General features: G+C 38.1%; 1 protein-coding gene across 1 annotated transcript in view; it reads left to right on the forward strand.

The window, feature by feature from the left end:
• WDR25 (WD repeat domain 25) overlaps positions 1–8,980 on the forward strand; it is a gene marked incomplete at its 5' end in the record, with an annotated part of 27,540 nt that extends 18,560 nt beyond the window's left edge. The window contains 3 exons of the mRNA XM_027909361.1: positions 5,676–5,846; positions 7,843–7,983; positions 8,394–8,980. Of these exons, the coding sequence (XP_027765162.1) occupies positions 5,676–5,846; positions 7,843–7,983; positions 8,394–8,615 (534 nt within the window). The remainder of the gene's footprint in view (positions 1–5,675; positions 5,847–7,842; positions 7,984–8,393) is intronic.
• Positions 8,981–13,547: the final 4,567 nt, after the last annotated feature.

A 13,547-nucleotide genomic window follows, 5' to 3' on the forward strand; every position in this document is an offset into this window, starting at 1 on the left:
CTGTGTCTCACCTAAAAAATCCAATGCGCAGGCTGGAAGGTGGAAAGACCTTCCCTGGTTCTTCGTTCGCGAAGAGACTGGCCATTAAGACATAAGACATGTGCAACTTCCCATTGCAAGGAACTCAGCTTAAATATGTAGTGGTCAAAGAAGCATCTTGTTCTGTGTGTTTTGAAACTACCTTCTGCCTGTTTGCAGTCTAAAGTCTTACAATGGAAGAAACCATTCACCTTCTCCATGCTGCGCAGAACTAATTTCTGATTCTTTCAAATTCCTCTGAGTCGTCTCATTTCTGCGCTAAAAATTCCTTGATTTTGCACTAAAGGGTCCATTCTGTATATTCCTCTATCTTTCCTATATGTGAATTTCACTTCTTATCCTATTTGTCTTTACTGTTTTCAGATGGGGGTCAGAGGTATAAATTAGATTTGTCATGGGGTTGTGGTTTTGTTGTGAACACATAGCTAAAAAGCAAACAGCCCTCTGCCTCAAACCTACGCTCTCGATAGATTGACACAAATGGCTTGCACTGCAATAGTTAAAAAAGCATCTATCTTTTGCAAAAATAACCTTTCTTTTAAGTTAAATGTACTTTTTATTACTGGTAATGGTGTAGTACTGTGTCACAGAGGAAACTTAAATGAGTCCCCCATTGCATTAATTACCCAACATGCCAGTAAGAAGAGGCAGTTCCAAGCCAAAGTATGCAATCTAAAAAGGTAGGAAAAGAAGTGGAAGAAAAGATATGCCCAGTTTTACAGATTGGAAGCCATGGCACTGACTGATTAAGGATTTTTTTTAGTGACCAGCCAGATTGCCTGAAGTCCTATTAGATTTGTTTTGAGACCTCATCTACTGATGCCCAGGACAAGGACTATAGAAAACCCACATTTCTTTCTCATCATTGGCATAAAATTTGAGTGACTTTTTGAAAAGTGCAGAGCACATAGATTACAGGTGACCAGCACAGAGCTGGGGCAAGGAACAGCTTCTGAATTGCTTGTGTGGAGACTTTTGAGATTTCTTGACAAACAAAATACTAGGCATTGCACCTGCTTTATTGCAGAGAAGTGTTATAGAACACCCATCTGAAATATATACCTTGAATTCAGCATCACAGCACGGTTTCCAAATCACCAGGGCCATAAGAATCTATTTGAAGCCGATCCAATTTGCTTAAATTACCTCTCGTCGAATGCCTGCAGCCATGAACCCTTGCCGTAGTGAAGAAGCTTTGTTATTACGTTGGATTGTGTTGACACCAGAAACTATTAGGCCTTACTTTGAAATGAATTCTTTTATGTCCGGAAAATGCTTAGATTGAAGAAGTGGACTGTGGTTTTCCAGTGCTTATGGGTGATAAATCTGTAAATAGAAAAAGAGAAGAAGCTGTTATTAACAAACTTAAGCCAGCAGGGTAGGCCAACTGGTGCTTTCCCCAAATAAATTCCTCAGGCATGTCATGAATTAATTGTCTAAGGTAGAATAAAGCAGGTTTAATTATGAATACTTTTCTGAGCAGGGATGTTGCAATTAGTTATTTTTGAAAGATATCTTTATGGGGCACTTTAAATACTATGTATATCTAATTCCTGACTGATGCTCAAAGTGTTAGTTTACTGTTCTCTGAGTCAGTTCTTACTGTGTGGTTTGAAGGTTGAACAGCATAGCTTTTCGTAGGTATGTGTCAAACATATAGAAAATAAAGGTCTTTTTAGTAATTTTTATAAAGACAGTTTCCTATTGCAAAGCTAAGATACACAGGTACTTTGGTTAGATATCCTACTAAATAATAGACAAGAAAATATTATTTAATGATTACTAGTGAAAATGTTGAAATTGATAGTGGCAGTTTCTGTAAGAGCCTAATAGATTTTCAACAAAAATTAGAAGTATGTGCACAACTTCACAGTATCTTCTTGTTCCTTACTGAAAGATGTCTGTTGCTCCAAAGACTGTTAACAATAAGTCCAAAACCTAAACCCTTAACAATACTGGACACAGTGCACGTGTACCCACACGTGTACCACAGTGGATGTGCATAAGTACCCACATTTCACAAGTTTGGGGGTTTTTTAGGTGATAAAGACCCAAACAGTATGTCTGTGATTTTCTTCTTTAAAATAGGAAAATATTAAAGAATCACTTCCATGAATCACTGTTTGGAACTTTGTTGTCATTTATTGCTCTGTGTTTTTGTTCCTCATTTCCCAGCACTAACTGGCCTTTATTTCTGTCTCTGTCTCTTTTTCTACACGTTGATGCTGCTCTGCACTCTGGTTTCCTGACTCTCTGGTTGGGACTTGTCACTTCTCTGAAGGTCTCTACTGCTCGGTAGTTGCCTCCTCAGTCTGTCAGGATGGTAGAGCCTTATGTGTCCACTCCTCTCAATTTAACTTTATTCTTCTTCTGCTGTCCCTACAGCTGTCAGGTTTCTATATGGTTTTCCATATCTCATTCCAGGCAGCTATTCTATTTTGTGGTTTTGTTGGTGGTGGTTTGGTTTGGTTTGGTTTGGTTTTTTCATTTTTGATCCTACAAAATAGCTTAATTTTCTACTTTACTAATGAACTATGGACTTTCTTTTATAACTCTGTGAAGAAATATCTGTGCATGCTGATTTCTCCATAGAGAAAGTGGAGGCTATAAATATGGTAATATCCCTTTTGGCTTTACAAAGTTTAATTGCTTTGTATATTATGCAGATTCTGAGGCTGAAAAATCTGATGAGAGCAAGTAACACATTTGTATATTCACTATCTTAAAAATGCAGGCAGATTGCTGAGAAGTGTGCCAGTTTTTTTGAGTTTGCAGGTTTACGTCTTGTTGCTGTTATTACAGGGTGTGTAGGGTGCTTACGTGGCTGATGTTTGTCACCGAATGCAAACATCGTGTTTCTAAACTGTGCGTTTCTCAAAGCCTGTGAAAAGCACTTGGAGCAGCTGCTGCTGCCACCCTTGTACATGCCGAGACCACAGGAATCAGAGCTGGAAGGGACCTCAGGAGATGAACCAGTAAATCGCTACCCTAAAGCAGGATCAGCTAGTTCTGAACATTTCCCAACAGTCACTGAATTTTGAGCTCGAGGCAATAAATCAAGAAGTTCTCATACTGTGTTTGATACTTTAAATGATTTTTCTTTTATTGGTGTAAGTATAAAACAGAGGTGTAATCCAGAATATTTCACTGTGATGCCTGAAAATTTTTTGTTTGTTTTTTTTTTTTAAACCAAACAAACACGTGCTTATGATATCTGCAAAAGTTCTGGGCCCTGAAGTCAGTATGTCCTGGAGATGCTAGGGGTGTAAGGTAGACACCGAAATACCTCACAAAGTTAGGAGTCAGTATAATGCTTCAAGCACCTTTTCTGCTCTGTTGGCTTTTCTAGTGACATTAGAAGAAGGACTCACCCCTGAACACCCCGTCGGAAGCGCAGGCTGCTGTATTTTAGCTATCTTTGAGAGAGAAACTTAGATATTAATAACTAGGAGTCTTCCAGTGTCCTAGTTTCAAGGATCACCATATTCAGAGAGATGGTGTGCTTTGATCTGGCCACTTGCCTTGAAGTTTTTCTTCACTAGAGGCAAATGAGAGAAAAAAGAAAGCAAAAGTATTGATTTGCAAAATTCAAATTAGACAACATAGATACAGAATTTCATGAAGGAAGATGGAAAGAAAGGAAATTCAAATTGTTCATGTATTCCTTAGAATAGTTCAAAATATGTCTTAATTTCAAGATCTATCTTACAGGCTGTTAAAATATTCAGAATCCTGTGGCTGAGTAGCCATTTCTGCATGGATCTAATCCACTTTTTGTGTACAATTGGAATCTCCCCATAAGTAACTTGTACCCATTACCCTTCCTCTTTTCCATGTAACTCTTTGTGAAAAGGGGATCTCCATCATCTGTGTAGCCACCCTTTAAATACTGGAACATGGTTATAAGGTCTCTCCTAAGCCGCCTTTTCTCAAGGCTGAACAAGCCTGGTTCTCTCTGTGTTTCCTCATATAGCTGCTGCCCAATCCTTTGATCATCTTTGTTACCCTGGTCTGATTCCTCTCCAGCCTGTTGACATGTCTTGTGTATTATAGTGGGAACAAAACTGAACACAGTGTTCCAGGTGTGACAAGATCTGATTAGTGGAACAATGACTCACTCCTTTATCTCTACTAGAGATGCCCTTGTTGATACCAACCGGCATCCAGTTGGCTTTGTTTGCTGCAGCTCCACACTGTTCACTCATGTTGAGCTTGTTGGCCATGAGGACCCCCAGATCCCTTTCCACAGAGTTGCTCCCCAGCCACACAGCATGTGCCACGCTCCTAGATTGTATTTTCCCATGTGCAAGACCTTACACTTGTCCTTGTTGCACTTCATAAGGCTCTTGTTAGCCCACTCTTCCAGCCTATCTAAGTCTTCCTGCACGGTGACTCTCCTTTTTGAACTGTCCTCTTCCCCACTCAGTTTGGTATCATTAGCAAACTATGTCAGGGTATACTTGATCCCATCTTCCAGATCACCTTACGAAGATATTGAACAGCACTGGGCCCAGTATCAATCCCTGAGGGACCTTACTTGTGGCAGGTTACCAGTTTGAAAGGAGCAATTTAGTACTTTCCTCTGGGTGCTGCCTGTCAGCCAGGGCCTCACCCACAGCATGGACCATTTGTCTAGACCACAACATCAGTTTCTCTAGGAGGAGGCAGTGGGAAACTGTATTGAAATCCTTGGAGAAATGCAGGTAGTCAATGTCTGCTGCTCACCCCATGTCAACCAAACAGGTTACTTTGTTATCAAACACGATTTGCCCTTGGTGAATTCATGCTGGCTTTTCCAGTCACGTTCTTCATTTGAGTTCACGCTGCCTTGGAGACGATACTTCCGATATTGATGCAGAGGCATTGGATAGGGCTCTCATGAACGTGCAGCATGACTCCTGCTTCTCTTCTTCCCCACCTCTCTTTGTCAAACAGCCTATAGCCACCCATTGTGATCCTTCAGTCATATGATTTGTCTCACCATGTTTGTTATTCCTGTGATACCATTGCTTTCTGTCTGTGCACAGAGCTCCAGTTCCTCCTGGTTGTTCCCAGGCTGTGTGCCTTGGTAAACATACACTTGAGGTGGCTGGCCTTCTGGTTCTCATCCTGGGAGGCATCTAAAGGACACTTGTTGCTTCTCTGGTTGGCCTGGCTTATTCCATGATGTGTTTTGACTCCCCGATTCCCCCAAGTTCTTCAGTTTAAAGCCCAGCTCACCAAGTTGGCCAGTTTGCTGCAAAAGATTCTTTTGCCTCTTCTAGGGAATCAAGATGAGTTCATAATCCCTAGCTTGTGTAGACCCAGCATCACAACTTTGGGTTGTCTAGAGCTCTTTCTGGATCTGTTACTCCTTGGTAATTTACAACAGAATCTTATATATATATAAATATAATATATAAATTGTACAAACTGATACTTTTTAAAATCTCATTTAATTTTCCTGTATGTTGACTCTTTATATACATTGATCATGCTATTTAATACACTAGTACTTCAACATTTTAAATTTAGTTACTTTTTCATATTTTAAAATAATATATAATTTAATGGAGGTAGTTATTAATACAAAGATGGAAAACATAGGTTATAATGTTCTAATCTGTCAAAAAATAACAAACTCTTTTTTCCAATAGGTGTTAAGAGTGTACAAAGCTGCAGTACAACAGACTTTGGATGTACTCTTTCTCCCTGAAGGAAGAGAGTTTCTTACAAGCACAGATGCAGTAAGCCGGGACTCAGCTGATCGTACCATCATTGCCTGGGATTTCCAAAGTGCTGCAAAAATCTCCAACCAGATTTTTCATGTAAGATTAACAACTAGTATTGTTTGGGTCATGTTTTAGTATTTCATACTTGTCAGTGTAGTAAAAAAATCCCTTTTGATTTTCAATAAGATCATCATATGATGTATAAGATGCTCTTAATGTAAGTTGATGACTTGCTTTGTTTTCACATGTAGAACTTAATTGTTCCTAAAAAATGACCTTGAAGACTGAGGTCTCCTTGTGTTTAAAATATTTACATTTCAGTGTTAATTCACTGACATCTGAGCTATATTTAGGCAAGGACTCCACAGTGTCATTTTAGTTTGCCAGCGGTGCGTGGCAGGAGTTGCTATAGTGCCACATTTCTTTTCCCACACTTTTTCATACATTTTTTATCAGCTGCACTGAGGGCTATTGAGAAACTGAGTTTAATATTCACATAGTAATAGCAACCTGATACATGCATACAGATCCCTAGTACAGCATAATCACAGAGGCAAAATTTGCGTTTATCAGTGCAGGTGCAGTGTTTCTCTCAGTCAGCTATCCAAGCAAGACATTTAATGGACTAAATTGTCTAGGAAGACTGACAGCTTCAAAGGAGATTACCAAGGAAGTTAATAGATAATTTCAACTCCCTGGGTCTTTTTTGAAAACCCAAGTCTAATATCCTATGTAATATAATATAATTGGATTGTATATAGATGCTTTTTGGCTGAAATGAACAGTTCTCTTCTGACAAGGACATGTAGTTGATGATTAAATGGAATTGTTTCATGTTTAATTTTCATAGTTATGTCTTTGTCTTTGGACCTATCAACATCTTAATAGACAATAGGAAGAAAAAAATCCAACTGTGAATATATAAATTACAGACCAGACAGGTTCAGTATCAAGGAACAACAAATAAACAAATAAACATCCCCTCCCTCTCCCCCTCCTCATGACTACAGCATCTCTGAAATGGACTTCTCACCTACCCCCTGCCTCCTTTTCTGCACTGTGAATAAACAAAACTTGGTAATGATTTTGAACACTGCTTAATTTTTCTGAATTTCACCTTTGAAACCTTCGAGGTGGAAGGAAACCCCTCATCTCTCCATATAGATTAGGTCCCAACAGGACTTGATCTATTGCATTAACAAATGAATAGTTAAGAGATCTAAACTAATCCATTACTTCAGCATCCCCAGCATAACAGCACAGTGCTCCTGCAGATTGCATTGTGCTTTCTGATCTCATACTGATAGACCCAGTTTCTTCCTGGAAACACGCAGTGTTTTTTGCCCAGTACCTTATAGTACTCAGGACTTCCTTCCCAGTCCTTCACTTCCAACTCACACTACAAAAACAGTCTGATGGAGTCCCCATGCAGAGTTCTGAAACTAATCTTAATTCAGTCTTAAATAGGAACTCTAGAGTAAAACAAGTCTTATTAATTACTATAGATATTTATGAATTTACAGGCAGCAGCAGACTACATCACTGTCATAAGGAGGCTAATAATGATCCTTTTTATTTTTTTTAATAAGAATAGGGTGAGGAAAGGTGTCTCTTTCAGTGAGGTGTTTTCTGTTCCTGTCAGTGTGGCCAGAATTGAGAGGATGGAGGATTTGAGAACTGTACAAAGTAGCATGGAAAGCACAGTATGACTGTGGACGAAGGGATATGGGAGAAGAGGATTCACTTTCACATTCAAACTTTGATTTTCCTTGGCAGGAAGAGGATGATTGAGAACCATCTGGTTGGAATTATCTTTCTTAAGTTGTTCTGCAGTATAATTATGGTTTAGAGAGATGTGTGATTTTGGTCAATATCTAGGAAATTGAGGTAGAGATTTAATTTAGCATTTGTCTTAATGGAAGACTTTCAGTGGTTTGTTATTAGTTAAGTAACTTTATATAATGTATGCTATGGAAAGGACTTCTGTATACTTTGTCTTTTATGGGCTCTCAAATATGTCAAAAGATAACTTGAATCATTTGAGCAAATATTTTATTTCATACAACAAAACCTTCTTTAAAATTATTTTCAGGAGCGTTACACTTGCCCAAGTCTGTCTCTGCACCCAAAAGAGTCTGTATTTGTTGCTCAGACAAACGGGAACTACATGGCTTTGTTTTCTGCGCAGCGACCGTACCGGATCAACAAAAAGAAAAGATATGAAGGACATAAGGTATTCTTCTTCATCAAGTACTCAGTATCCAAGTTGAAAAGGAAGACAGATAGCAAAGTACCTCTGCTTCTAATAGTAGTATATGTCTAATAGTACCTATGTCTTCTAATAGTGTTTTTTTATATATCAGTGATAGATATTAATTGGCTTCATTTGCTTTCCTGTGTCCCAGTGTATTTTGAATCATATGCACTCTGAAGAAAATAGTTATTACAAGACTTTATGAATGCTTAATAGCTTGATTAAATAAGTTTGTAGTAGTATAGCTGTGTTTTAATAAACACATGGAGAAGTCTTTAGTATGTATTTATTTAAAGATACATTTTTTTTGATACTATATTAGTTTTCAGTATACAACAATTAACTTTTCTAATCAGCATCAAGAGTTACACTGTTATTGATTTTCACAGGTGGAAGGATTTGCAGTGGGCTGTGAATTTTCTCCAGATGGAACACTTTTGGTGACAGGAAGTTCAGATGGCAAAGTGTTTTTCTACAACTATCATACTTCTAGGATTATTCGCACGTTGTCTGCACATAAAGAAGCTTGTGTGAGTGCAATATTTCACCCAGTCTTGCCATCACTCCTTGCAACCTGTGACTGGGCTGGAGAAATCAAGATCTGGCAATAACAAGGAGGGTTAATTTTCAGGATGTCTTCTGTTAGTCTGTCAAAGGCTTAGGAAATAAACCAGGTTATGCAATGTGAATTTTTGTTGTGTTGTGTTGTAAGCAGGAGAGAGAGTGTTATCTTTTCTTCTATGACCTCTAGGTGTATGCATTCATAATGTGGTGAAGATGGTCTTGTGGTTAACTGCTGAGCAAAGAACTGTTCCTACTCTCTCCCTCGGCCCTGGTGACAAATTTCTGACCCTTTTGTGTCAGTTTTCTGGTGCTCATCTAATCCAACCCTGATTTGAGTACTTAAACTTAAGAAAATTATCTTATTATGTAATCTTTTTAATGCAGTTTCTTAAACCAGGTTTTGTCATAGAATCATGGAATCATTTATGCTGGAAAAGGCCTTTAAAATCATCAAGTCCAAATCCTAACCCAGCTCTGCCAAGTCCACCACTAAATCACATTTCAAAAGTGTCACATCTACAAATCTTTTAAATATCTCCAGAGATGGTGACTCAACCACTTACCTGGGCAGCCTGTTCAACCTAACAACTCTTTTGCTGAAGAAATTTTTTCTACTATCCAATCTAAACTTCCTCTGTCGCAACTTGAGGCTGGTTCCTCCTGTCCTCATCAAAAGTCGAAGACATGCAATTTAACAGAGGATGATGTTCAGATCAATTATTGCCTATTTCATCTTCCTGGGATTTCCTGGGATTTTTTACCCACTACTTTAAGCTAGTTTAGCTCCCTGACCTGATCACTGAAGGGTTAGAGTAGCAATACTTCTGAGTTCAAGGAAGGGGTAAGATCATAGGGCAGGCGGGACTGCTTTTTCTAGATATGGTTAGTCTCTTATTAGCTCAACTTACTGTAAAATGTCTTCTGAAGGTTTCAGAAAAAGATGTGATAGACAATTTGAACCAAATATAGAAGTCAATACATTTGTGTTTTTGAAATTCTGATGTCTAAACTTGAATGTATGACTGTATATAAACAGAATGAAACTATGTGCGAATATTTTTGAGGAACAATAAACTTCTTTTTTATACATTATGTATCTATTCACCAGTTTACTCCTATTATTCTTGACAAGTTAGTACACAAAACTATAGTGGAATTGATGCTTAAGGGGGAAACAATTAACATTACACTAATTTATTGCAAACACATACGCATTTCTCCATACTTATTGATGTCACTTAGACACAGAAAATTGTCATCTTATTATTCAGTGCAGGGAATGGTTTTTTGACATTCAGACAGGAGCTTGGCAATTCTGCAGCAAATAGAAAATTCATTAGGCCATCATTGTGTATTTTCATATATATAGATTGTTTGTAAGTGTAAGTTTGTGTTCCCTGCACTGGTATTGCTTGGTTCTAGAAAATATTTTGTATGCACGTGTATGTTTTTTAAAACCTCAGGCAGCCAGGTCTGTCTGTATGAAGGATGGGCAGCACTGTAGTTGTTCCTGTTGCATCTTGGTATCTCCACAGGAGATTAGGTGTTATTTTATTACATACAGAGTTGAGAAGGGCCTCTGAAATAAATGTGAATTCATGGTGGAAATGCCTTATTGAATGAAGTGTGAGCTTATGTGAACACTGCTCTATACTGAAGAAGCTCTCAGCACCTTCAGCCTCAGCTGAGAGCATGTCTGTGTAGAGGAAATGTCCTGGAAGAGTAGTACTTGGGAATCATTGCACATATTGCTTAGAAAAGTAACTGCATTTTATAAGGTTACCCTTGTTGTTGCTTAAGTTCATCTTGTGTGCTGAGGCACGGTTCTGGTGTCTAGTATTTATTGCTTCTGGAATTATCTTGAAAGTATAAATTTTAGACTGTCTGGTGGTAGAGAGGGAGGGAAAAGCTTCAGTTTGGTTAAAGGCAGTAGACAAAAGTGAAAGAAACTTGAAAGTTTATAATCTTAAAGAATATTAAAATTAGAATTGCATTTGTGTCAGATTTCCAAGATGGCTGGAGTTTAATTAATTATGAGATCCATCCAAAGGTTTTTTAATGCAATGAAATTATTTTCACGGCATTATCTTGTTAAAATATCTTTCTAATATAAAAGTGATTAAGATGCAGACTGAAATTTAGTAATTGGAAATATTTTAGAATAGTAGTGTCAATTAAGTTTTCGCTATGATTCAAAGACAAATTCTTCCTTGTTATGTAATGAACTGTAATCAAAAAATATCCACATTACTCCATCATTCTGCAATTATCAAATACTGTTTGGGCTGCAAACAAGGATTATTACGGTCAGATGGAGCTCTTAGAATGTAATGAATTGTTGGTTAATTAATTTTATTCATAAAATTGTAATCTAGAAATTTTTGAATCTTGCTTTAGGAGCAGTTCTTTTAGCTTTATTTAGAGCTCTCTAGGGCATTATCTGTTGGAGCCAAGGCAGAGATCTCCAGCATTTTGAAATAGTCTAGACTGTGTAGATAAACAAGCCAGATTAATATTAATCTATTTTGTACTGTACCAAAAAGTAATAATGCCAATCTCTACCACTTTATTATTTGCTACTGGAGCGCTATTAATTTGGAGTGTCAGAGGATGCAAGCTATTCAACTGTCTTTATCTCAAAAACCTGCTAATTAGGAGACAGCTATTAGAATCGTTGTGTTCACTCAGCTGAAATAGTGTTGGTGAGTCACTCTATATTTCAGCTATAGGCCTCATCATGAAAATAAGGCGTGGCATTATTACAATCGGATGACTCTTTCCAAAGGCAAATGTAAAGCTACAAGACTGTGGCAGAACAAAACAAAACAGGAAGATTTGGGGGATCTCATGTTTCCCATTGTCCTTATCTATTCGTTTGGACTGCATTCAACTGAAAATACTTGCTCTGCTTTCTTCAGTTAACTTTGATCTTCTCTTAATCCCAGCTCCTCCTAGCCACTGCTTGCATCCTCACCATTTTCAGTTTTTTTGTCTCTGTTTCAGCACACTGTCTTCTGCATTTAAAGGTATAGTGGTCTATAGGCTTACATTACATCTTTTTTTTTCTTTTTTTTTACTGTGCTCTGACTTGAGGCTTTCAGACTTTCATTCCAGCTGTCATTAGAAGGGTAGGCAGAAATCCCAGATCACTTCGTGCACCATTCTTGCCTGTTTTCCACTTTTAATGAGGCTTATCACTTTTGGGGATTCTCTGCTCCTTCTTCCCCTCTCTTCTATCTGCTTCTTTTTCTACCTTTGATTACTGCTTTAGTGTCTTGCAGATCCTTTCTATTATATCAGCTTTTACCAGGTGCACCTTGTCAGGACTGCACTTTTTCAAAAAAAACCCCAAAAATCCAAACAAAAAAAATCCCACCCACCAACCTTCAGAGTTATTGCCACTTACAGTGCTTTGGTTCACAAAGCATGCAAACTGCATTTCCCTCAAATGAGCTTAAATGAGGAGATGTGCTCCAGGACCATATTTCACATGTGCCGGCTGGTGGGACTAAACTGGGAATAGTTCAGAGTACTCCCTAATCCCCCAAAGGCATGTAGTTTAGATGCTGCAGTTTCAAAAGTGAGACAAACTCTACATTACTCCTGTCGGGCCTTACTACTTGCAAATGTAAATGTAGCCTCAGGAGTTTCAAAGAGCCTTTGACACTTTCCCCTTTCTTTGATAAAGCTCTTGCCCCTCTCTTCGTGACTCACCACTCTGTGCAGAGTGGTCATAGTCTTGATGTTTTCACACTTCAAAGAGTGGAAATGGAGGAAATTAATTTATGAGGGGAAATAAAGCAATTTTAGAGGCACTTGATCTCCAGTGTCAGTAGGACAAGCTGGCCCCTGCCCAGAGCTCGATGAATTCTGCCACATGTGCAGGATGACTCCCAACTGGGACAGAGCAGCCTAGTCTGTAATGGGAATGATGGGTCTCTAGGTGGGAGTAGGGCTGCCGTTACTGGCTCTAGATGGAGGTTTAGTGGAACCAAGCTTATCCACCTCCCTTTCTCAATCCCTGGATATCCTGCACAAGCTTATTTAAAAGGCTACCAGAAAGTACCTAGGTACTGCACAGAAATGATAAAGCTTCATCCCAATGTAATTCTCACTACATTTTCACAATTTTGCATAAGTGCCTCTAAAATCAATCTAAAAACTTTCGCAGGAACACTTTGGAGAGGGTTGAAGTTCACTAAAAGAGTTGAAAGTGGACATTATGGTCCAGACAGTTTCAGCTGTCTCCAATTTCCATCAGCAGAGCTGCAAAACTCAGGTATCCCTGAGGGAGGTTTATGCTGAGAAATTGTTTGAAGTGTGTCCTTAAAGGAGCAACTTATGTAACAGCTTGTGCACAAGTGTACCTTCTCTGGTACAAACCTGGTTGCATTGAGAAGGCAATTTTCTTATGTTCAGATTATTACCACTTATAAGCAAGTGGCAGAGAATTGCGCCAGAATATAATTTAGGTATATCTTCACCATGAACTATGTTATTTTTCGAGTCTTATTGCATAATCACCTTCTTTTTTGCCTTCCCACTAAGTGATATAAGTAAATTCCAGAGCTCTTTCCCCTCACTGTACATAGGAAATTATTTACATTGAGTACTAGGTAAAGAATGTCATAATTTATATATTACAGTTCATATATAGTATAGCTTTTACTTATATATTATAAAGCAAATGAGTTATTTTGATTTGTTCCCTTTCTTTGTTTTGTTTGTCCTTGATAAAGCAAGTTCTTGTTTTCAAAGAGAATTTCTTATAAGTCAATCATATCCCCAGCCAGTCTGATTGCAAACTGTGGATTTGCAGCTCTGGTATTTGTTTTAAGACATACAATTACTTGAAATGGAGAAACCACTTCAAATCATGTACTGCTTTTAGTACAAAAATGAAAATACTTATTATGCTGTTAATATGAAACAGGCAATCTGTGAGCTGTAGAGATGCCATAGTCTAAATTTTTGTTGCT

This window comes from Empidonax traillii, unplaced genomic scaffold (assembly GCF_003031625.1).
Source record: "Empidonax traillii isolate 1590-97213 ecotype Southwest subspecies unplaced genomic scaffold, ASM303162v1 scaffold2080:size39582, whole genome shotgun sequence".
Lineage (NCBI taxonomy): Eukaryota > Metazoa > Chordata > Aves > Passeriformes > Tyrannidae > Empidonax > Empidonax traillii.